At 43.4% G+C, this 20,377-nt stretch overlaps 12 protein-coding genes and 1 non-coding gene across 17 annotated transcripts; 6 read left to right on the top strand and 7 right to left on the bottom strand.

The window, feature by feature from the left end:
* The first annotated feature begins 174 nt into the window (after positions 1-174).
* LOC122625962 lies at positions 175-978 on the top strand. Its single transcript, XM_043806038.1, has 2 exons — positions 175-586; positions 651-978. The coding sequence occupies exons 1-2, from the start codon at positions 266-268 to the stop codon at positions 936-938; spliced, it is 609 nt and encodes a 202-aa protein (XP_043661973.1). The 5' UTR covers positions 175-265; the 3' UTR covers positions 939-978.
* LOC122625963 (dolichyl-diphosphooligosaccharide--protein glycosyltransferase subunit DAD1) lies at positions 935-1,454 on the bottom strand. Its single transcript, XM_043806039.1, has one exon. The coding sequence runs from the start codon at positions 1,325-1,327 to the stop codon at positions 989-991; it is 339 nt and encodes a 112-aa protein (XP_043661974.1). The 5' UTR covers positions 1,328-1,454; the 3' UTR covers positions 935-988.
* A 305-nt stretch (positions 1,455-1,759) lies between these two features.
* On the top strand, positions 1,760-5,997 carry LOC122611883 (proton-coupled amino acid transporter-like protein CG1139). Of its 5 annotated transcripts, none has more exons than XM_043785260.1 (7): positions 1,760-1,868; positions 2,025-2,220; positions 2,319-2,428; positions 3,533-3,701; positions 3,816-4,722; positions 4,991-5,163; positions 5,223-5,997. In XM_043785260.1, exons 4-7 carry the CDS (start codon positions 3,563-3,565, stop codon positions 5,465-5,467), a joined length of 1,464 nt encoding a protein of 487 aa, XP_043641195.1. In that variant the 5' UTR covers positions 1,760-1,868; positions 2,025-2,220; positions 2,319-2,428; positions 3,533-3,562; the 3' UTR covers positions 5,468-5,997. The 5 variants fall into 5 exon arrangements, with proteins under 5 accessions (XP_043641195.1, XP_043641196.1, XP_043641198.1 ...); XM_043785261.1 differs by having other exon boundaries at positions 2,325-2,428; XM_043785262.1 differs by lacking the exon at positions 2,319-2,428 and having other exon boundaries at positions 1,812-1,868; positions 2,025-2,076; positions 2,144-2,220.
* Positions 5,998-6,147: 150 nt separating this feature from the next.
* On the bottom strand, positions 6,148-6,624 carry LOC122626797. Its single transcript, XM_043807175.1, has one exon. It carries the CDS (start codon positions 6,607-6,609, stop codon positions 6,148-6,150), a length of 462 nt encoding a protein of 153 aa, XP_043663110.1. The 5' UTR covers positions 6,610-6,624.
* A 429-nt stretch (positions 6,625-7,053) lies between these two features.
* Positions 7,054-7,151, top strand: LOC122612010. Its single transcript, XR_006325582.1, has one exon. It is a non-coding gene; the product is annotated as a U6atac minor spliceosomal RNA (small nuclear RNA).
* Positions 7,152-7,284: 133 nt separating this feature from the next.
* Positions 7,285-9,792, bottom strand: LOC122625551. Its single transcript, XM_043805644.1, has 3 exons — positions 9,254-9,792; positions 8,645-9,181; positions 7,285-8,592 (listed from the first exon to the last, which is right to left on the bottom strand). Exons 1-3 carry the CDS (start codon positions 9,668-9,670, stop codon positions 7,486-7,488), a joined length of 2,061 nt encoding a protein of 686 aa, XP_043661579.1. The 5' UTR covers positions 9,671-9,792; the 3' UTR covers positions 7,285-7,485.
* Positions 9,793-9,935: 143 nt separating this feature from the next.
* LOC122626398 (accessory gland protein Acp29AB) lies at positions 9,936-10,728 on the bottom strand. The gene has a single exon (XM_043806644.1). It carries the CDS (start codon positions 10,702-10,704, stop codon positions 10,006-10,008), a length of 699 nt encoding a protein of 232 aa, XP_043662579.1. The 5' UTR covers positions 10,705-10,728; the 3' UTR covers positions 9,936-10,005.
* A 154-nt stretch (positions 10,729-10,882) lies between these two features.
* On the bottom strand, positions 10,883-11,718 carry LOC122626374. Its single transcript, XM_043806617.1, has 2 exons — positions 11,320-11,718; positions 10,883-11,252 (listed from the first exon to the last, which is right to left on the bottom strand). The coding sequence occupies exons 1-2, from the start codon at positions 11,327-11,329 to the stop codon at positions 10,981-10,983; spliced, it is 282 nt and encodes a 93-aa protein (XP_043662552.1). The 5' UTR covers positions 11,330-11,718; the 3' UTR covers positions 10,883-10,980.
* A 610-nt stretch (positions 11,719-12,328) lies between these two features.
* Positions 12,329-12,876, bottom strand: LOC122626486. Its single transcript, XM_043806763.1, has 2 exons — positions 12,729-12,876; positions 12,329-12,661 (listed from the first exon to the last, which is right to left on the bottom strand). Exons 1-2 carry the CDS (start codon positions 12,736-12,738, stop codon positions 12,378-12,380), a joined length of 294 nt encoding a protein of 97 aa, XP_043662698.1. The 5' UTR covers positions 12,739-12,876; the 3' UTR covers positions 12,329-12,377.
* Positions 12,877-13,416: 540 nt separating this feature from the next.
* On the top strand, positions 13,417-14,686 carry LOC122626042. Its single transcript, XM_043806149.1, has one exon. It carries the CDS (start codon positions 13,503-13,505, stop codon positions 14,571-14,573), a length of 1,071 nt encoding a protein of 356 aa, XP_043662084.1. The 5' UTR covers positions 13,417-13,502; the 3' UTR covers positions 14,574-14,686.
* A 1,078-nt stretch (positions 14,687-15,764) lies between these two features.
* On the top strand, positions 15,765-16,878 carry LOC122626661 (glycine, alanine and asparagine-rich protein). The gene is made up of 2 exons (XM_043807002.1): positions 15,765-16,188; positions 16,328-16,878. The coding sequence occupies exons 1-2, from the start codon at positions 15,843-15,845 to the stop codon at positions 16,858-16,860; spliced, it is 879 nt and encodes a 292-aa protein (XP_043662937.1). The 5' UTR covers positions 15,765-15,842; the 3' UTR covers positions 16,861-16,878.
* Positions 16,879-17,285: 407 nt separating this feature from the next.
* LOC122611919 lies at positions 17,286-18,571 on the top strand. Its single transcript, XM_043785338.1, has one exon. The coding sequence runs from the start codon at positions 17,352-17,354 to the stop codon at positions 18,342-18,344; it is 993 nt and encodes a 330-aa protein (XP_043641273.1). The 5' UTR covers positions 17,286-17,351; the 3' UTR covers positions 18,345-18,571.
* A 38-nt stretch (positions 18,572-18,609) lies between these two features.
* On the bottom strand, positions 18,610-19,972 carry LOC122611918 (protein fuzzy). The gene is made up of 2 exons (XM_043785337.1): positions 19,843-19,972; positions 18,610-19,784 (listed from the first exon to the last, which is right to left on the bottom strand). The coding sequence occupies exons 1-2, from the start codon at positions 19,918-19,920 to the stop codon at positions 18,612-18,614; spliced, it is 1,251 nt and encodes a 416-aa protein (XP_043641272.1). The 5' UTR covers positions 19,921-19,972; the 3' UTR covers positions 18,610-18,611.
* Between the last annotated feature and the right edge of the window lie 405 nt (positions 19,973-20,377).

Consider the following 20,377-nt stretch of genomic DNA (forward strand, 5'->3'; position numbering starts at 1 on the left):
GTAACGCGATTATAAAACCATAACTTCCAATACGAAATTATGATAAATACAAACCTTCTTTATTTTATGCGTTCAAGTCTTACATTTAATAACTAAATTCAAAATAAAATTGTCTATAGAATTAGTACAATATCTTACCAGTGTTCCACTGTGAAACAGTTGTTACTTTACCAGTGCTGTAAAATAGTCGAATCAGTGTGGCGTGCTGTTTTATATCAGAGGGGAATTGAAATGTACTACCGTAATTCTTGCGGGTTTGTTTAAAATGCCACACAAGCGTAGAAACCGAGTCCATGCGAACCAAAGGAATTCCACAACGCGACGCGTTCCTTTGTCCCACCTGCCGACTGCACCGCCGAATGTGCTCGTCGAATCCTGCAACGGGCTTGATGCGGAGATCCGCTCGCCGAGCTGTCCGATGGCCAAAGGAGGCGCAATGACCACCGGAAGAAACTTCTCGGCGAACAAGTTAGCCGTGCCCCAATACAATACCACCGTGCGCAAGCAGAACGAGGTCCAGATCATATCAAACATTAAGCTGGATACGAAACTTCATACAGAAACTAGGTCGTCCATCGCACCAAAGGTTAATTAATACTTTCAATTATGTAGACTGTCTTTTAAAAACCTGTGCTGAAACCACCCCAAAGGTCACCCAAAAGATGAACTTCGCGCCCAATCAAGCAGTATTCAGGGATCTGGTGCCACTCAACGTCAACGATTCTCTGCTGGTGCCGCACAAGAACAAGAATGATGCTTCAAAGAACAAGACAACGAAAGACTCGGAGACAAACAAGACTAAAGGCGAGCCCCAGCTAGCTGAATATGCGGAAAAAGTAGATCCCATTGGCATGGAGGTTAAGGAACCTACACTCCGCTTGGATTGGGTACCAGAACCCTTTGATTTTTTCGGCGCTTATAGGAGAACATACAATTAGAGTTACATTTTATTTATAAATATATCCGAGTCGCACAGTACACAACTTTGTTAACCGATGAAGTTCATGACCACCAGGTGCAGGATCACATGAGCGAAGATGAAGTCGGCGAATCCGCGTTCCGGCGAAATTCCGGCAAACACGCTCTTGTTCTGGGGATTGGCCTGCAGGCGGAGGCACACTGCCAGGACGAAACAGCTGACGGTGCTGATGAACCCGGATAGAAAGGAGTTGAACGGGAAGGTTCCCACCAGGCAGCAGTAAACAAACTGGATGATGCCGGTGAGCAGAATGTAGCCCAGGTAGATGTCAATCAGCTTCAGTTTCTTGGGCGTGTTCTGAACGTAATCGTTGTAGAACTTGGAAATGACGCTCGACAGCTCAACCATGTTTCTAATTAATGTGATATTGGTCCGGAAATTTAAGGATAAAGGCGATTTTTTACAAATTAGCCGCAGACACGTCACGAATTGGGAGAGAACTCAAAAGTAGGACCGTTTGTCTAATTTAAAAATAATACTGAAAGCGTTATCGGCGACGGCTGAAGTACAGTGGGCACTTTATATCGGGAAATTTTAATAAAGAATTGGGTAAAATATTTAATAATTATTATTATGTGTCTGTTTTGGTAATGAATTGATACATATTTAAGATTTCTATTAGTTAAAGATTCTATATATTACTACTGTCATCTTAAAAAAATTCAAAGCGACGAACTAATTTAAATAAAGTAATACAAATTTAAAAGAATATTACATTTTCTAAACCATTGTAATTTTAACCGATTTTCACTGTACCGCCCAATCAGTGAATTAATCGATAGATACGGAAAATCAACCTCGATTGTTGTGTTTTGCTTTGCATCTTCAGTGCTTGTTTTGGGGTGAGAGGCAATTGTTATTGCAAATCGAGTTCGAAGAAAGTAGTAACGTACGTATTTAAAACACCACAAAAGGATATCATGTGCGTTGCAACGTTAAAATAAATAGTCGCTATCAATTGAGCAACAGCGATGCACCGTGTTATCAAACTTTTATATAAACACAACATGATTCATTACTGATGTTTTCTCTGTTCGATTCGCAGACTGGGAGAAGATAATTGCCACAGCCTCCTCCCACCACGCACCCTAAATTCTGTAATTAATGAACTTTTTAATTTGATTGGCTCTGCACATTGATAAACCAGCGTTGTGACCTTCGCAGGAGCACCCATTTCATTGCCAGTGTCAAGCGGGAAAAAATCAATGGACGACCTGACACCACTGACCAACCTTCAACAGGTAGGGCAGCCACACACATCTGGTCATCGAATTGCGCATGCTGAATGGGTTTATTTTGATTTTGTATCGTACATCTGTTAATTATGTTTTTGTTTCAGTTTTAGTTCCTACATTATAATTTTACCAACTGCCCAAAAGACGCGTTCCTACAGCTACGTAAAGTCAAGCGAGATACAAGTTGAGATACATCTAATTTCCGATAGTCAGTGTAAGTGAAAAAGATATAGTTATGTATCTCTGTAATGTCGCACTTTGTTGTGCAAGTCTGTGATGCAAGATAAAACGAAAATAAGTTCGTAATGCTTTGTTTGGTTTCTTTATTGCTCTCGAATAAAGATTTCTTGACATAAGTCGGCTGCTTGTCTGGATTTAGGTAGACTTTACGATATAAGCACTGTTAATTCCTCGCTAAGAAGATAGCACACATACTATGACCATGTAGTATTTAGTCCTCTAAAAAGTAATGTATGTATGTATATGCACAAGCACATTTGGATTATGAAGTCTATTTTCAAAGCTAGTCTTAAAATAAGGAAAGTATAATTACTTATCAAATGGCACTATAATCATAATATTGAATGCATGTCAATTAAATTTTCATATATCATTGCCAGAATCATCCAAACGTATTATGTTAATATTTGATTATGTTTTGTATTTTTTAACTTAACACTTTCATTTCACACTTATTTGCGAAAACTTTCTCGTTTCAAATGTTCATTCAAGAAAGTTGATTAATTCCTAAATCATTCTACAACATTCTTGCAACTTGAGTAATTCCGTCTGCTGACTCAAGTCAATAATCTGAATATAATGGGTGGATATTTGATTCACCGTCTGGATACACATTATATAATTGTGATTTATGGTATGCTCACTGGCTTCGCAGGAGATATGCGGGTCTTATCTCCTCGTATGGATTGTTTTTCGCGACTTGTTGGTGTTTTCGACTTTAAAGCTATACTCTAGTGGACTGGCCAATTTGATATCGACTTCCGAAGCAGGCGTAATCAGACCCATATGCAAAGTAATGAAATGATCATATTAATCGCACTTTGAGTCAAGTCCAAGGCTAGCTTCGACTATCAGCATGGTCGAAATTTTCCACACCGCCCGGCACGCGTTCGCTGTCCACTATGCGACGCACTATCTGCACCTCCTATTGTTATAAGCGTGGAAAACTGAGTCAGCGGAAAATTTCCGAGGCGAAAAGCGGGCGTCTCAAGTTGCACTTTCAGTGTGTTTCGTGTAGCCGGGGAGGGCGCATCATATAGTCCGACGCTCCTAGTTACTTACCTACCACTGTTTCCAGAGTCCCGAGGAAGCGCCGCGCAAGAAAAAGATGACGGAACGCCAGCCGTTGCTCTTCAACAGCGATGCCTCTGACTACGAGGGCAGTCGAGGATCGGCGGCACGGCCCGTGCGCAGCTCTCCGCCGGACAACACCCTTGTCAACGTGCACAGCGAGGACAGCTTAGCAGGTGAGTTTGCGAAGAGGTCAAAAATCTTTAGTTTACTTAAGTAAACTAAAATGTTATTAAAAAAAACTGAGTAACGACAAGAAACTTATAATTCCTTCGCTTTTTCTCTGTGAGTGCACGCAGCAGCCTCCGGATCGGGAGATGATGAAATTGGGTCGACGGATAAGGCCACTTACAACCCCACCCACCATCGCGACCTGGAGCATCCGACGTCCAACTTCGACACCCTGGTTCATCTGCTGAAGGGCAACATTGGCACGGGCATTCTGGCAATGCCGGATGCCTTTAAGAACGCCGGACTTTATGTTGGACTCTTTGGCACCATGATCATGGGAGCTATCTGCACCCACTGCATGCACATGCTGGTCAACTGCTCCCACGAGCTGTGCCGGAGATTCCAGCAGCCATCCTTAGACTTTTCGGAGGTGGCATACTGCAGTTTTGAGTCAGGACCTCTGGGACTAAGACGATACTCCATGTTGGCTCGACGGATCGTTACCACGTTCTTGTTTATCACGCAAATCGGGTTCTGCTGCGTCTACTTCCTCTTTGTGGCGTTGAATATTAAGGATGTTATGGACCACTACTACAAGATGCCTGTGCAGATTTATCTGCTTATAATGCTTGGACCCATGATCCTGTTGAATCTGGTGCGGAATCTGAAATATTTGACGCCAGTTTCGCTGGTTGCCGCCCTCCTCACAGTGGCCGGACTGGCCATTACCTTCTCGTACATGCTGGTGGATCTGCCGGATGTCCACACGGTCAAGCCGGTGGCCACCTGGGCCACGTTGCCTTTGTACTTCGGAACTGCCATCTACGCGTTTGAAGGAATTGGTGTTGTCCTGCCTTTGGAGAACAACATGCGCACCCCCGAGGACTTTGGCGGCACCACAGGTGTCCTCAACACGGGCATGGTGATCGTGGCCTGCTTGTACACAGCAGTCGGGTTTTTCGGCTACCTGAAGTACGGCGAACACGTGGAGGGCAGCATTACCCTAAATCTACCACAGGGCGACACGTAAGTCATTAAACTTTACATTGCTAATCGGTTTTCGTTGTATGAATGAGGGATTTAATATTCCTCAGGTTGACATAATCTGTTCTTGCTTCTTTGAGAAGACCTTTTCAAAATATTGACAGTTCAGATAATCTTTATTGGCTGAGAATTTAGTAATTTCACTATCTGTATCTATTTATTGAGCAAAAGATTCGTAGACCGCACCCTAAGTCATTAAAGTGCTTTACTTATAATATTAACTTTATTGACCTCTTTTTCACCTATTTAGACTGTCCCAGTTGGTGCGGATTTCAATGGCGGTGGCCATCTTCCTCTCGTATACGCTTCAGTTCTATGTGCCTGTAAACATCGTGGAGCCCTTTGTGCGGAGTCATTTCGATACAACGAGGGCCAAGGATCTTTCGGCCACTGTGTTGCGAGTCGTTCTGGTCACTTTTACCTGTACGTATAGATAGTATATGTTCAAATTATCCCAATCATTATCGTATTTTATTTCACAGTTTTGCTAGCCACCTGCATTCCCAATCTAGGCTCCATTATCTCGCTGGTAGGAGCCGTCAGCAGCTCAGCTTTGGCCCTAATTGCTCCCCCCATAATTGAAGTTATTACATTCTACAACGTTGGCTATGGACGCTACAATTGGATGCTATGGAAGGACGTTCTAATCCTGATCTTTGGACTCGGTGGCTTCGTTTTTGGCACCTGGGCCAGCTTAGCTCAAATCCTGAACGACAAAACCCACTGAGTGTAATCGAAATGAGCAAAACAAAAACAGAACCTGGCTAGTTCTGCCTACAAATGTGTGCGAATTTATGACGAAGGCTTTATGTAGTTACTCTCAGACTACGAATATGTTAACCATTAGTTGTTTACCATTTACCAACTGGTATCGGTCCAGTTCAGTGGCGGTGCTTTTGTGTGATTAATTTATATTTATGGCAAATTAGTTGCATTTTTTTTGTTATCAGCCAGCTGCAATCGTACCAGACAATAACTAGCATTTTAAGTAGAAAGTTTTGCAACATTTGTTCAGTTTGTTAGTTGGAGATTATTTCTGTGTAAACTCGAAGACCGCACAATGCCAAACGTGATTTTACGTAGTATTCTTAAATAAATTATTATTTAGCTTTTACTATGTAGTCTAGATCGGGGCAGATCATTCCAAAGCAACTGCTAAGATTTTCCCAAAACCGAAATTAGCTAAAGTTATCTGCATACTTTTATCGTTCGATTATTTGTAATTATACAATATATATATGTATACTCCTCACCGTACTGGTCCCGCAATGGGGACCTCCAAAAAAGTTTTGTATATACATCAACTCGGTGTATCAACAAATGTTCTTTAATAGTTCAACCAGTAACAAAGACAATAATTAATATAACGTTTATAAAAATCAGTACCAAGAATGTTCTTTAGTGTTCCTACCACAGGGCTTGAATGGTCACTGGAAATGGGATTCCATTGGAATTAGCCACTCTCAATGGACTCGAAGATAGCAAAATCAATCCTTGAGATCGTGGACCACTCCTTATCTGCTTGGTCAGGCGAGCGGGAGCCTGCTGGATGGGCTGAACTTCCTCTGCATCCGGATCGGGTGTAAAGTCTTGCGGCTCCTCATCGCTGGGAAGCTGCTCAACTGCATCGGTGGGCGGAGGTCCGTAGGTTACATCCGGTGGTCCGTAGGTTTGATCCGGTGGTCCATAAGTCTGATCGGGCACTCCTTCCTCGAATGGCACCTCTGGCTTCAGTTCGTCGGCGGATGGGTAGGGTGCTGCTTGCTGTTTCTGAAGTTGCTTTGCCAGCCTTGCCGGCTGAGCTGAAACCGCTCCAAGTGCCAGGATGAGGGCCAGCAAGGAACAGGAAGACTTCACGTAGCTGCACATATTGGCTTCAACTATAAAGATACACGAGCTTATGAGGGAATCGTTGTTGATTGATTGATAACTTTGCTGTTCATAACCTGTCTTTTTATATGTTTTTTCGGGTACTACGTGGATGGATTAATTAATTTTGGGTGGTTGAACGTGGTCGTATGGTTAATGACTGGGTCATCGGTGGCCCTTGTGGTCATTTGGAGTCAATCCTCAATGTCACGTTGCAGGTACCCAAAACGGGAAATCATTCGGCCCATTAATTTCAGTGTCAATGTCAGCAGAACAATTTGCCTTTAAATAAGTTATTAAGAAATATGTTGCAATGGTTATAGTTAAACTAAGTAAGAGTATCTATCTGTATATCACTAATTCACATGCACTGCGCTCTTAAAATTCCCAAGTTCTTTTTCCGCAAAGCAAGCGTATAAAAGGCGGCTAGCATCTGGTGCAAACGTGTTGTTTGAAAGGAGAGCAAGTTAGCACTCCCCTAGACAAGGATGGAACACATAAACGGTCGGCTAGGCACAAGACAAAGCCGTCCACAATTTTTTTTGTTAGTCTCGCATCAAAATTGTACGGCCTTGTATTGTATTTAATGGAAAAAAAAACATTAAAAGAAATAGCGGAAAAATAACCTTGAATTCTATGACTAAATGTTAAATGTTCAATATAAAAGACAAGAAATCAAACAAATACATTATCTTATATTCTGAAGCTCCACATGTCAAATGGTAAAAATAATCAGAGGTATAAAAACATATCAATTTAGTCTTGAACTTATCACTACGCACTAGAGATTCCAGTAATTGAATGTCAATGTTGACCACATTGATTATTGTAAAATCCTGTTCTTACAAAAAAAACATGCTGTGATCTAAGGCCTGTTTAGCCACATCTATGAGCTATGAATTGGCTGAAGGTGGGATCTATACTCCTGGGGGAACTTGGCAGATAAGTAAAAAAGGTGCGACGAATCCTGGAACTGTTGACAAAGCGCAGGCTGTGCTGCGCCTGCCAGCAGAGACGGGTTTGCTTCAGGATGATCTGAAGGACTTCCTCGCGAAACGACTTCTTGAACTTGTTCGACTTTTCCATGATGTCCTTGAAGAGTGCATAAGGGATGGGATTTTGTTTGACTATCAGCGGATCTATATTGGTCAAGAGCGGAATCAATTTCTTTTCCATCTCCGACAATTTACACATTTTGAGCCTGTAGCTTTCTTTTTCCGCATTGGTTTGTGGACCATATCGCTTGCCAAATCTCCTACAAACCCACTCCCGCAGCTCTGGAATTTGGTGTCCATTGGGCAGGCTGGCCAGCACCAGTTTGGCATCGCGACGCAAGACCTCGAAGCCATCGCTAAGCATCTGGTCCATGAACTTTTCATCATCGGGATCGATTCGTTCTCGGTTGTAGACGAGACGTTCACTGGAACGCTTGGGTGTCGGCGCAGTCGGCACCGCCAGCAAACTCTTCTCAAAGATTTTTCTTACACACCGGGCGACAGCTTCGGTGATGTGACTGCTCCTAATCGTACCCAATGCCACTCCTTGCCGCTGCTCGTGATCTTCGTCAGTGAGTGCATCCACCAAGGAGCTCCGAAGGACATCTTTTGTGTCCAAATATTGTTTGCTGCCCATTCTAAAAATTTGTTCATAGTTGAAGGCGAAGGGCCTGTGGTTGCCGGGTGCCGTAAAATATTTAGGTTTGACCTTAGAAACCTTATCCTTAGTCAGGACATTTTGTTTGCCATCCGCACCAGCACAGAGTCGCATCATCGCACCACTCCTGTCGTACAGACGCCCCCATTCACCCTCGAGGAGAAGCACCTGGGGTGGAGTCTCCAAACTCACGTGCACCAGTTCGTTGCAAGCAACACATCCGGATTTCCGAAAAGCAGGCACCCCAGGACTCCAGCCCTTGTCACCAAACTTCAGAAGGTACATGTCCACGTCGCGATTGAGGTGATAAGTAATCCTCTCCCTTGTTAGCTTTAGCAGAGAAATTAAAAGAGGCAGAGCAACAATTATTAGGACAACTTACTCGCTTTTCAGAGCCCTCCAAGTCAATCATTTCCAAATAGCGTCGTCGCTGCTCCTGCAGAAACGCCTGTCGCTCCTGGGATCGAGTTTCCTCATGGAACTCGCACAGATCCCTCGCTTCCTGTGCAGGATCAGAGGCCACCTCGTCTATGTGGTCGAACAGGTGGCACAGTTCGTAGTTGATGACTGCCTTAACTGTACGCTGGATGGGATGCAACTGGAAGTCGGCGAACCATCGTTCCTCATCCGCCTTCGGGTCCCCCACTTCATTGGGAATCTGAATCTTTAAAAGCGGGGATTCCGACAGATACTTCTTGGACCGAGGAACCTTCTTGGGACGTGGCAGCTTTTGAAAGTAGGGCTTGGAACTCTGCCTCCTTTTGCGCACAGACGAGGATTTCTTCTGGGATATCCGCGAGGATAGAACTCTGCTCAGAGCTCTAAATGTAGCTGGGAGATCCAGAGGCATTTCTTCATCTATCTTCTCTGAATTGCGAGTAGGATTCGGACTCTTGAAGGAAGGCCGCGCAGATCGATTCTGGAAGAGCACAAGTTTTTGTTAATTCTATTTTTAGAATAAGACTCTTAGTTTGCAACTTAAATTACTAACCTGTTGATCGGTATCATTCATCGGTTCTTTTGATTCAACGGACAGATTTCCGTGTAGAGGTAGAACCTTATCTAGAGCTCGAAAAGTTGCGGGCAAATCCAGATAGGCGATGGCCGAGAGCAAGAGTTGGCCATTAACTGTGTACTTTCCGCAGGAACCGCCGGTGTCATAGTGCTCCTGGAACAGGAAGAAGAGAAAGGCCAGGTTCTGGCCACGACTGAACCGCAAAATTCTGACTAGCTGACGATTCCTGACCAAAGGACTCAGTCCAAGGCGCAGCAGGCAATCCCGAATGGACCTGATATCGAACTCAAGTGCCATTCTCAGGTCCTCAGCCGCCTGTATCTGATCGAGCGACAGACCCCGATACCAACTAGCCACGGGTAGTCCCAAATCCACTTCTGGACTTTTAAACATGTTTCTAGCAAATAGATAGATAGAATTCACAAGATAAACAAAGAACGAACAATTTAAGAAACGTCGGTAATTTTGTGGTGCAAATGATGCAAATAACTAGAGTTAGGGAGTTCAGAAATAATACTCAGTGCAGACCAGTCGATTGTTTAAGTTAGACATATTTCTTATGATCTTATCATATAAAGGATATACTTATGTAAATCAAGAAGACTGAGTACCCGTTTACCATGATCGTTGGGAAATAAAATTATAAATGCTAAAATAGTTAAATGTTAAACTTTATTATTAAAGTCGCATTTACGTTTGAGATAGTTTCAAAACTAAATGATTTATGTTCAGGCCCATTGCTCGGCTTGGCAAGCAAAATAATTCTTATCAGCACACTGCTCGCGGATCATTTCTTTATCATAGACAGACGCGCAATATTCGTCTACCTTTTCTTGGTTTGACTTCCATTTGAAAAATGGCGCTGTCCTTCCGGTTAGTGATGAAATGAAGTTAAAATCTCTTTTTTGACGGCTGTTCAAGTCCACCCAGTAGTGATAGTCTGGGGCTCCTTTAAAGATTTCATTCAGCTCCTTTTCGTTATAGATGTTCGCCAGGTGACCGCCCATTCGACGACACGTGTCGGATGCAGCATCCCAGGACTTCTTACTTTTCGTTTCCAAGTAAAAGTACCTTGAGCCAACCTTCTTGAACGCTGACATTTCGCTCTTCTTGGGCCTATTTAGGTTTTCCATATCGTTTGAAATTTGTTTCCTTAGAGATTGCATATTAGCGTCCAACTGGGTTTGAAGGGCCTGCAATTGGCTTTCTAAGCGTTTTTCCATGGCATAAACTCTCCACAAAGTTGCATTTTGTCTTAAGGAATTGTAGTTAAACCAGTGCACCTGGTGCTCTCCAATGTTGTCGATGGTATAATACGGCGTTGGTGGTTCTGGCAGTGCAGCCTTGTCTTTGACCTCATTAGCACTGACTTCCCAAAGGTTCCATAAAGCTAAAACGCAGAAAAAACTAGTTGCGTACTTGTACATATTGAAGGCTTCAAGTCTGTGATACCAAATGTTTAATTCCACCTGGGGCTAACCCCTTTTTCACACTTCTAAACGAGGTAATCACCCAAAGCATAAACTTATCAAAGCATTTAATACTCTGTTAACGATTCGATATGGAGCCTATGGAGTTATGGAGTTATATCCACCGCTATGGTAAAGTAACTTTCGAATCCGAAATATCCAAGACCTCATCCATATCTTTAGAATCAAAAAGAAAGTTAATGAAAAAAGCGATTCAGCTCAGAAGTTTATTGTTTAGGTGGATGTTGTGGGACATGGCGGATACCACTGCCAAACGCTCCAATCTACGCAGATTCCAGTTTTGGGATCGAACCCAGTCTGCGGCTCGCAGGCAAGGAGCTCAGCCTGTCCGGTGCTAGAGCACTTCCAGTAGTGGGTGGGATCCCAGAAGTCACGGGAAACATCTCCAGAGCGTCCCACGCAATCGGGCTCACCATCGCCATCGGGATTGCAGACAAAGTCGGCGTTGATAGCCACGCAGAGGCCCAGAAACAGAAGGACTATGGCTGAAACAGAGTTCCTCAGTTGGCATCTTCAAAGTTTCAAGGATATGAGGTCATCATCGAAACTCACCTGCTTTCATTGTGGGTTGTTCGAGTGATTAATTCCGAATGCGATTTGAACGCAACGTTCGTCATTTTATAGCACCCTGTTATCTATCCTTAACATACATAGTCTACGACTATCGGCACAATAGATTCTATTTCTGAAAGAACATGGAATTGTTTAACAATAATCGCATGATCACTATTGGTATCTGTATCTCGACAGTTGGTTTAATTGACTCCATCGTATTTATGAAGATCGTGCCATTCGGTTTCAAACAAACAAGTACATTTTACCACTTTTTATAATATTATAATATTAATAATATTATTATAATATAATGCCGATTTAAATCCATTCTCTTTCAGATAATTTTCACCGGGCGTGGCAGTTTTGTGCGGTTTGTGGGCGTTAGGGTAGGCGTGGCAAAAAGTTTTTTTGCAGATCAATACAAATTTACATTCCTAATAAGAAAATAAACAACATTTAAACATTTTTCAAAAGTGTGGCCATGGTTTTTGGCTGTTTAGGGGCGTTAGAGTGGGCGTGGCCACATGGGTCAACTCTGGAGTCTGCATGCTTAATCTCCATTCGCTAGCTTTTGTAGTTCCTGAGATATCGACGTTCATACGGACGGACAGACGGACATGTCCAGATCGACTCGGCTATTGATCCTGATCAAGAATATATATAATTTATATGGTCGAAAACGGTTTCTTCTATCTGTTGCATACTTTTCAACGAATCTAGTATACCCTTTTACTCTACGAGTAACGGGTATAGGAACTGGTATCTGATAGTTGAGTAGCTCTCAAACTTTCTTAGAGAGGACTTTTATTTTACAAATAACGTGTATAATACGACAAACTCTACTTATTAGCCTATAGTTCTCGAGAAATCGATTCAATAGTAGCAAAAAAACTGCACAATCGCAATTGATATATAAACCGCCCAGCTTGGTATAGTTTCAAATACTCGTTAGAACTCGAATTATGCATAGAAATCCAGATAATAATCCAAGCAATATAAGTAATCATTTAGTTTGCCATATATTTTAATTTTTATTTTATTAGAATGCAATCAACTTAGGGACAGTAAGCAGTCCAAGTCCAATTCTTCCAGGGCACGCATTCTTTCTGTGTGGGGTCGAATCCGGTGGTGTTTCCATTGATCGGCGGGCAAATCACAGCCTGGGCTGTGGAACTGGTGGACTCACACCACCAGTAGCGGGTGGGATCCCAGAAGTTGCGGATATTCACTTGAACGTTGGATGAGTTGCTGCAGTCGGGCTGGTTGTTGCTATTGGGATCGCACGCATTCACGGCGGTGTACACCGCCACAAAGAGGGCAATGCAGATGAAAGCTAGAGCTATGGATCGGGGGAGAAAGGTATTTTTTGAATTGGGGATCCTTTTCGATTTCCTCGGCTGACTTACTGGACTTCATGGTGCAGTTGAGTTCCTACTGGTTCCGTAAGTGTGCTCTGACTGGGCGAATTCGCAAGCTTATATACCCCAGACCGCCACTGATACTAGCTTTCGTGAATAGCAGTTATCTCCCTTGCCGGAAAGCCTGTGCAAAATTCTATTTCGGCAGCGACATGAAATCGTTCCAAAATAATCGCACCTTGTATCGCCCAACCTATCTGTATCTCTCAGCGCAGTATACGCGCCCCTAAGTTTTATTGACGCAATAGTTCGATTAGTTGGAGGTGTTGTAAAGGGCATGCCGCGTGCAGCCCCCCAATTGGGGTCAAAAAGTTATGCTACAACCTCTGAGTTGTAATCTAAAAATGGATTTGGTTTTTCACTTCTAATAACTACTTACCTTCGGGGAACCCCTTACTCATTTTTATTTATATCAATCTACTACCCTTAACTGTTGGTGATAGCACTACCAGACTACTAATCTTAAGAAATTAACCTACCTAAGTGTAAACAACATTTTTTAGTTGTATGACCGCATGGCTTTTAAAAATATTTAACTCTTTGTGAATCCCCAATACGCTTCCTTTAATTAGTAATCTGCAACCCTTATAAAGAGCGCTTCCTTTAAAATCCTAAAATATGCTTTAATTTCAAAAGAAGACGACATTCAAAGATGCAAATATAGCACTCCAAAATATAACATACAATCTCAGTAGGCGTGACACAACTACGTATTCGCTGTAGTAATGATTACAAATTGCTCGTGATAGATCTTCCACAGTGATGGAGTCGAGGGTCACCAGTGGCACAGGTCAGCCGAACACCATTATGATCCAGCTGGTGTCCCAGCAGCCGAGTTCCTGTGGACAGATGCAGGCCATGCCCATCTCGGTGCAGACAATACCCTTGTTTCCCAATTCCAGACAAACGACAGAGCGACCTTGTCGTTCGGTTTCCATTGCGCCGAATATAAGATCTCCGCCGGACGGACCTCCTCGACCGAATTTCAGAGTCCGAACCGAGGACTATGCTCCAACCAAGCGGAAGCATTCGCAAAGCCAGTTTCGTCCTTGCTCCCGTGGCACGAACCAACCGCCACCGGTGTACTATGTTCTTCGTCCAGAGGACCGGATTATGCCCATCTACATACCAGCTCCTAGGCTTTGCAATGGGCAAGGAGCAAAGATGGAGACGGGGTGTCCTTGCTGTGGGCGTACAACGACATTGAACACGGAGGTGCCTCTAGGAGTACACGTACCACAGAATCCGTTTGCCAAAGCAGTGGGTCATCAGAAGGAGGATCCTGGACAACGGGATCAATGCACGAACACCATTGACCAACCAGATCTGGGGAATTTAAGAACGATCTACGAAACTTTAGGACGTGCAATGGTTACCGCAGCCGTAGAGGCTGCCCAGCGATCCCAGTTAGCAGGAGCCTCAGACTCAAAGGATCCGACAAACATAATAATGAAATTATTAACCCAGATGGGGGAGCAGAATCAAACAGCAGGTGGGAGTCCAGTTTTAGGAGGAGCAGGAATTCGGGACGATCAACCAGATATGAGCAAGCGAAAAGCCAGCTTTTCGGGGGCAGTTAGCTTGGTGAGGCCAGCGTCTAACACATCCATTAGTGAAGTGTCATCAGATGAGCTTGCTGACCAAACTAGGCTTCCATCTATACTATCTGATGGTCGTTTACGCGTCGAGTACCCCAAAACGCCGAGGCCAACACCAGCTTTCTCCGTCGAATCTGGGAACACGCCCAACAGCCATATGTCTACGGAGAGATTGAGACTCGATTCTGGATCCTCGTCAAACGTGGGGAACTCTATTGGACAAAGCATGGCATAGCCAGTTCTCTGTCCCTCGATCAGCAGGTATCCCATATACAACTTCAATAGTCTCCAATCCTTTGGGGGAATCAAGCGAAAAATCAAATAAAATGAGTTCTTGAGCACATCGAACAGCAAAGTGTTGTTTATGGCGGCAAAGTGCTTTGACTGGACAATTACGTAGCTATGAAGCTTAAGTAGACTTTACTTGCCCCAGTTACTCAATTCATTATATCTATGTATCTGTAAGTCGCAATTTGTAATATCAAGGACAAGGTCGTAGAGCAGCAAACATCCTGATTAGATTCAATCAAATTGGGCTTAAGATAACACTAGTGCAATGCAAAGTGAAAATATTCGAAACGTGTAGCACGATTGGCTTAGATTATGGAACTTGTCGTGATAAGTGACACACAAATGTATCATATTTAATTTCCCTGGTTTGTGAAGATAGCGAAGCTCCGCGAAATACCATAGCAATTCCCAATAAGCTGATAAAGTGACACGTTCCAAAAGACCGCTATTTTTGCAATCGGGAGTCGTCGTCTGTCGGAAACGAAAGACATCATTCACTACCATTTTAGATCGTTTTGCATCTTCCTATCAAATTGGACACACATCTAATGAATTGGTCATGTTTTCTGGTTAATGTTGCTGCCGTTTTGTCGATTGCAGCCGCAGCCATCGGAAACGGTGATAATTTCTTAACTATTCTTAGCTGCGTTGCGATCTGTCATCATTCCGAATGACTGCCGTGGGTGGTATGAGTAGTTTCCCCCTTGGGGCTTTCCACAAACATCGTTAACCCCTTACCACTTCTAAGAGCACTGAAAAAAAATCTATTGAAATTACATAATTACTTGAAGTACTTAAGGTTCATAAATAAGTTGACCATCAAAAATATAAATATTTAAATGTAATTTTTAAAAATCTAAAAAAATAATAGTTATCATTTTAAAATGAAAGTAGTTAATTTCTTACAATTTGTTTTCTTCTAAATGAAAATGTTTAATTTCTTACAATTTGTTTGCTTCTAATTATTTTATCTTTTACTTATTAAGTCATGTTTAAAGATTCGAATATTCCGCCCAGAAACTGTAATACTTTATTTTCTGTTGAGTTGGGCTTTGCTCACCAGACGCTGCCTGTTAAGGAAAGTGAAATTCCCGACCAGACTGGCGCAACTGATGATGAACGCAGCGAAGCGGACACTTTTAGCTCCAAATTGCACACCACAATTTGTCGCCAGTCGCCTGCAATCCCTCAGATTTTTTATAAAGTCGATGACATGGCGCCGGCGAGCTTTGTCATCATGTTCGCCCGCAATCGTAAGCTTCGGATCGCATTTGGCCTTATCTTCTGGACGAGTCTCGCCGTGGCCCAGAATGCCAGCGATGAACGGGTCAGTGAGCGGTCTGGAAACCAACTGGACCTGGCTGGCTCGGCCACCGCCAAGAGTTTCGAACCACCGCCCGAATTCTACAGGGGTCCAGGCTCAGGAGGGGGATTGGAAGCCAACCGTCCCATAAGTTCCAGCGGTCATCCCGCTCTGGGAAGTGTGGGCGAAAGTCTAAGTGATACCTACAATAGGTGGCGAGCTGGAGGTGCAAGTCTCCAGGATCGCATCAGTGTGGGTTAGTGGTTCATTTTCATTCATTTCTTCATTTTTAATTTGAAGCATTTATATATATTCATGACTATTTCAAATAAACCCAGCTTAACCTCCTGAGTTGTATAACTAAAGCTATATTAATTAATTTTCCCCCAAAAAAGGTCCCTACGGAGTCGCAGGAGTAGGATCATCGCATGCACCGAATGTGGGCAGCTTTGAAAGTAGTTCCCACCCGTATCCCTACGAGTACTCCCACGGTAGCGGAGGAGGAGTAGGAGGAGCTGGTCTAGCAGGTGGAGCTGGTGGAGCTGGAAGTGGCGCTTATTTCGGCAGCTCCAGTGTAGAGGCAGGTATTCCCTTCGATGTATATGGATCGCGACCGGGTCACGGTGTTGGCCATGGTCACTATTCACCGCCCGAGTATGCGTATCCGTATCCTCTGGAGCACCATGAGGTAGCTGCGCACAAGGGTCCTGGCTACGGCGACGTATCCTCCAAAGCCCTGCTGGCCAAGAGCTTTCTCATCCCGTTGGCCAGTGCTGCAGTTCTGGGTATCGCCGCCGCCCTGGTCAGCAATCCTCTGCTCCTCCAGTTGGGCACTGTTTCGGGGCTGGGCACCATCGTTGGCAAACGCAAACGACGCGCAGCAAGTCGAAGTCCGCGAGCGAGAAAAGTCCATAAATACAATTTTTAAATATGCCATTCATAACCGAAATAATGGACGAGTAACAATCCGTGATAAGACTTTGTTGTGGTAAATTATGAGAACCATTCTGTGGACTCGAAGACATTTCATTATTGTTTAATCATTTCTGAAAACGTAATCGCTATAATAATAAATCATTTATCAGCAGAGCGTTAAATGGTTCTTCCCTTTAAAAAAAAGTTACACAGTTCGTGTAAAACATATTATAAAATAAAATGCATTGTTAGTAATTTTATACAATATTATACATATTAATGTGTTTATTAATAAATGATAAAACAGATATCAAGTATTTTAAGATACAAAGTAATACTTAATTTGGATTTAACGTTTTAAATAATATTATTGGCGCCAATAATTTTGTAGCTCGGCTTATCGATTATTCGATTACTTGCCATACGTTATCATTTTGGTGTGGTCACACTGGCTTTTATTCGCGGCTAAACAAACTAAATAAAATGTAGTTCCTCTAAAGAAATATGGGCTCCAAACGTAAACTTAAATTCCTTTTGGAGGAAGACGATCAGCAGGAGAACAGCCCGGAAAGAGATAGTCCAAGGATCAAGCAGCATTTTTCGCCAAAGGACTCTAACAATAAAAGAAGTATTTTGGCGGAGTCCACATGCACTCAGAAGAACACTCCCTCCAGGTTCCAGGCAATGTGGCAGACGTTAAACAAGTCCGGCATGAGCAGCAGTCAACCGGATTCTCCCGGAAACACCAGTTTCTCATCATGTTCCCAGCTTCTGAACACCAGTTGGCCAGGAACGAGGCGAAGAGCAAAGGCATTGCCACTCGCGGTCCAGAATTTTCCAAGAACTCCTCCTTCAATTTCATATAAAAGACGTGAGGCAACCTCTTTATTCCAGACATCTTGGAAATCATTAATGAACCAAAGCGCTTCTGATAACGGTTCGTCAGAGAATGTATACATCGACTCCGACCCAGCTACTCCTCAACGATTGGCAAAGTCCTCATTCCAAACGTCTTGGAAATCGTTAGGCCAGAGCTCGCTGAACAAATCTAACTGCTCTGGCTTGACCGAGGATAGCTATATTGAATCTTCTCCAGCTATTCAACTGGTGCCTACTGAAAGTCCACGGCAGTACTTGCCACTAAGCCAGAACAGGGTCAATTTGAAGTCAAACCTGCGCTTTGTTAGAGGAGGCTATGCTGAAGAATTCCGTAAAGTCCTGAAGAAAGTGCGAATGGATCAGCGTCAATCGAAAAACCATGCACCCACCCACACGGTTCAAGTTTTGTCTGTAAGCAACGAGTGTGGTGTTACCATGGCCCTAGTGGCTCCTGAAAATGGGTCGATTTTCAGCATTCTTTCTCCAAAAGGAGAAACAACACTACTTACAGTGGGCTCCAAAGTACAATTCTATCTAGATCCAAAGATAAAGCCCTTAGAAATAAAAAACAAAGTATTGGTCTATTGTCGCCCATACAATATTGTATTAAAAGGATAAAATACATGTAAGCGCATATTGTATATTTGCAGTATCATATACATATGTACGAGTATATATATTAATAGTATTTTTAAGGACGGAATTCTATAAGTCATTAAAGCCATATTAGTATGTACCATATACATATAAGTTTTGTCGCGAAGTTAGGCTCAACTTGAGAAAAGGAGTTGTATACGTAAAATATAATTTCATTCGCCTCAAAAGAGTACATTATTAAAAAGTAATAACGAAAATCAGTCTTATAGTTCAGAAAGGAAAATCGGATCACCAGCATACTGACTTCTCCTGGAGTATGTTAGCATGTATGCGTTGCGCTAGGAACCTCATTGCATGCGAGGGCACCGCTGCCACGAACAACAAAAATATTACATTTCCTAGGTCATCCGTATGCGCATAGCACTTGTGGTAGTCCGAGCAGCTATACTGGTCCACCAACGTAGTTTTATTGCTGGACGGCTGCGCCTCAAATTGGTGGACTGCATCCATAGTTTGATCGAAAAACTTCTTAAGAATTTCCAAGCGCTGTAGATCGCCCACAATAATGCGCTTGATACTCGCCGACTGGTTTAGATTTCTGGTAAAGAGACTTTTTCGGGTGTGTCGGTTAATAAGAATGATGGCCAGCACATTTCCATCGATCTCCAGGTGCTCGGGCAGGCTACGCGGCACACAGCGCTCAGCGGCTGCCAGAAGGTTGCCCTCATTTCGGTAGGCACTCATGGCATGTGCATGCAACTCTCGGAATGAGGCATTCTCAGCGCCACACAGAACACACAAAGCACTATTGGAGGCCACAGGAATGCTGACAAAACGGTAGGCTATATGAGGACTCTTCACAGGCAAATAGACCGGCACGTCGTGTTGCAGTGTGCTCGATGAATTCAACAGAAACAGCAAGAGCTCGCGATCGCGAGTGTCCAGATCCCACCAGCCCTCTGTGGCAACGGCGATGCGATGTCCAACAACCAGGCAGCAAAAGAGCGAACCGCAGTGGCCGCTAAACTCGTTTAGGCACTGCAGCAACTGGGCGTTTTCCGCCGCCAGCAGGCAGTCCGTGTAGCCCAGGAGCTGTGTGCCCGCACAGGCGGCTTCGAGAATGGCATCAACAATCGGCACATACTTCTTAGCGTCCTTCTTTAGTCTGTCCAGAAGCGTTGCATGTGCCATTTCCGCGGCCCGAGTGATAAACATGCCTATCGCTCCAAAGACAAGATCAGCCAGCGTCTGAAGCAGTTGCTCCGACCCCACGCCGCAACCGCAGACGATCAGGGTGATGGATTCCCTGTCCCGCCATATGTAAGTCCACTCCTCGGCATCCGCGGGAGCCTGATTCTGGATTGGCTGCTGTTTGCTGGTCGTTGTGGCTTCCAGTTGGATCCCCAGCGATTTGAAGAACATGTGAAAGCCGTTCAGGGAGGCCACCGTGGAAAAGGGCAACTGTATAAGAGCAAGGTAAGGTTACTGGGTGATAAGGATAGGAATTTGTTGCTCTTACATTTTCGCATTCTCCCTTCTTTCGCGTAAACACAGGCAATCCGCCGTTTGTTGTCAGACATAACAAATAGATGGACATCGCAGCTCTTCTTCTTCGCCGAACCTGCAACGTATGATGTTTACATCGATTAAATCGATTCTTTTTTAAAGATCGAAAATAAGCGATTCACTAAAAATCGACTTCTACTCGATCGTTAAAATATATGAGTATGCTAATGAATTAATATAATAATTGTTTTTGAATTGTTTGCATTGTCATTTGCGTCATCGTAATATGAGCGCATTTTTATATTTAGCAGGCGTTTTGTTTTTTAATTGAATAGATCAGTACGGAGAAGTGTGTGTATTTGTCTTAAAGGAACAGTTACACTTAATATATAATCAAGGCCTTATTATAAGCGGGCTATTAGTCACGTATATAAAATTCAAATCAATGTTGTCACACTGATTTTTATAGCAGGCATTAAATAAGCAAACGAACTATAGATCTTCATTCCATTTCAATCAGTTATTTTAATCGATTGCCCATCGATGGC

Source organism: Drosophila teissieri, chromosome 2L (assembly GCF_016746235.2).
Source record: "Drosophila teissieri strain GT53w chromosome 2L, Prin_Dtei_1.1, whole genome shotgun sequence".
Taxonomy (NCBI): domain Eukaryota; kingdom Metazoa; phylum Arthropoda; class Insecta; order Diptera; family Drosophilidae; genus Drosophila; species Drosophila teissieri.

Bases quoted from the DNA above. Each gene is read 5' to 3' on its own strand.
- LOC122611918 (XM_043785337.1), bottom strand. From the start codon at position 19,920: ATGTCCATCTATTTGTTATGTCTGACAACAAACGGCGGATTGCCTGTG. The intron at 19,785-19,842 runs GTAAGAGCAACA...GCTCTTATACAG, and splicing joins AGAAGGGAGAATGCGAAAAT to TTGCCCTTTTCCACGGTGGC.
- LOC122625962 (XM_043806038.1), top strand. From the start codon at position 266: ATGCCACACAAGCGTAGAAACCGAGTCCATGCGAACCAAAGGAATTCC. The intron at 587-650 runs GTTAATTAATAC...ACCACCCCAAAG, and splicing joins GGTCGTCCATCGCACCAAAG to GTCACCCAAAAGATGAACTT.
- LOC122626398 (XM_043806644.1), bottom strand. From the start codon at position 10,704: ATGTACAAGTACGCAACTAGTTTTTTCTGCGTTTTAGCTTTATGGAAC.
- LOC122626661 (XM_043807002.1), top strand. From the start codon at position 15,843: ATGGCGCCGGCGAGCTTTGTCATCATGTTCGCCCGCAATCGTAAGCTT. The intron at 16,189-16,327 runs GTTAGTGGTTCA...CCCCCAAAAAAG, and splicing joins CCAGGATCGCATCAGTGTGG to GTCCCTACGGAGTCGCAGGA.
- LOC122625963 (XM_043806039.1), bottom strand. From the start codon at position 1,327: ATGGTTGAGCTGTCGAGCGTCATTTCCAAGTTCTACAACGATTACGTT.
- LOC122626042 (XM_043806149.1), top strand. From the start codon at position 13,503: ATGGAGTCGAGGGTCACCAGTGGCACAGGTCAGCCGAACACCATTATG.
- LOC122626797 (XM_043807175.1), bottom strand. From the start codon at position 6,609: ATGTGCAGCTACGTGAAGTCTTCCTGTTCCTTGCTGGCCCTCATCCTG.
- LOC122611919 (XM_043785338.1), top strand. From the start codon at position 17,352: ATGGGCTCCAAACGTAAACTTAAATTCCTTTTGGAGGAAGACGATCAG.
- LOC122625551 (XM_043805644.1), bottom strand. From the start codon at position 9,670: ATGTTTAAAAGTCCAGAAGTGGATTTGGGACTACCCGTGGCTAGTTGG. The intron at 9,182-9,253 runs GTTAGTAATTTA...GTGCTCTTCCAG, and splicing joins TGAATGATACCGATCAACAG to AATCGATCTGCGCGGCCTTC. The intron at 8,593-8,644 runs GTAAGTTGTCCT...TCTCTGCTAAAG, and splicing joins TGGAGGGCTCTGAAAAGCGA to CTAACAAGGGAGAGGATTAC.
- LOC122611883 (XM_043785262.1), top strand. From the start codon at position 2,185: ATGGACGACCTGACACCACTGACCAACCTTCAACAG. The intron at 2,221-3,532 runs GTAGGGCAGCCA...CACTGTTTCCAG, and splicing joins CACTGACCAACCTTCAACAG to AGTCCCGAGGAAGCGCCGCG. The intron at 4,723-4,990 runs GTAAGTCATTAA...TCACCTATTTAG, and splicing joins AATCTACCACAGGGCGACAC to ACTGTCCCAGTTGGTGCGGA.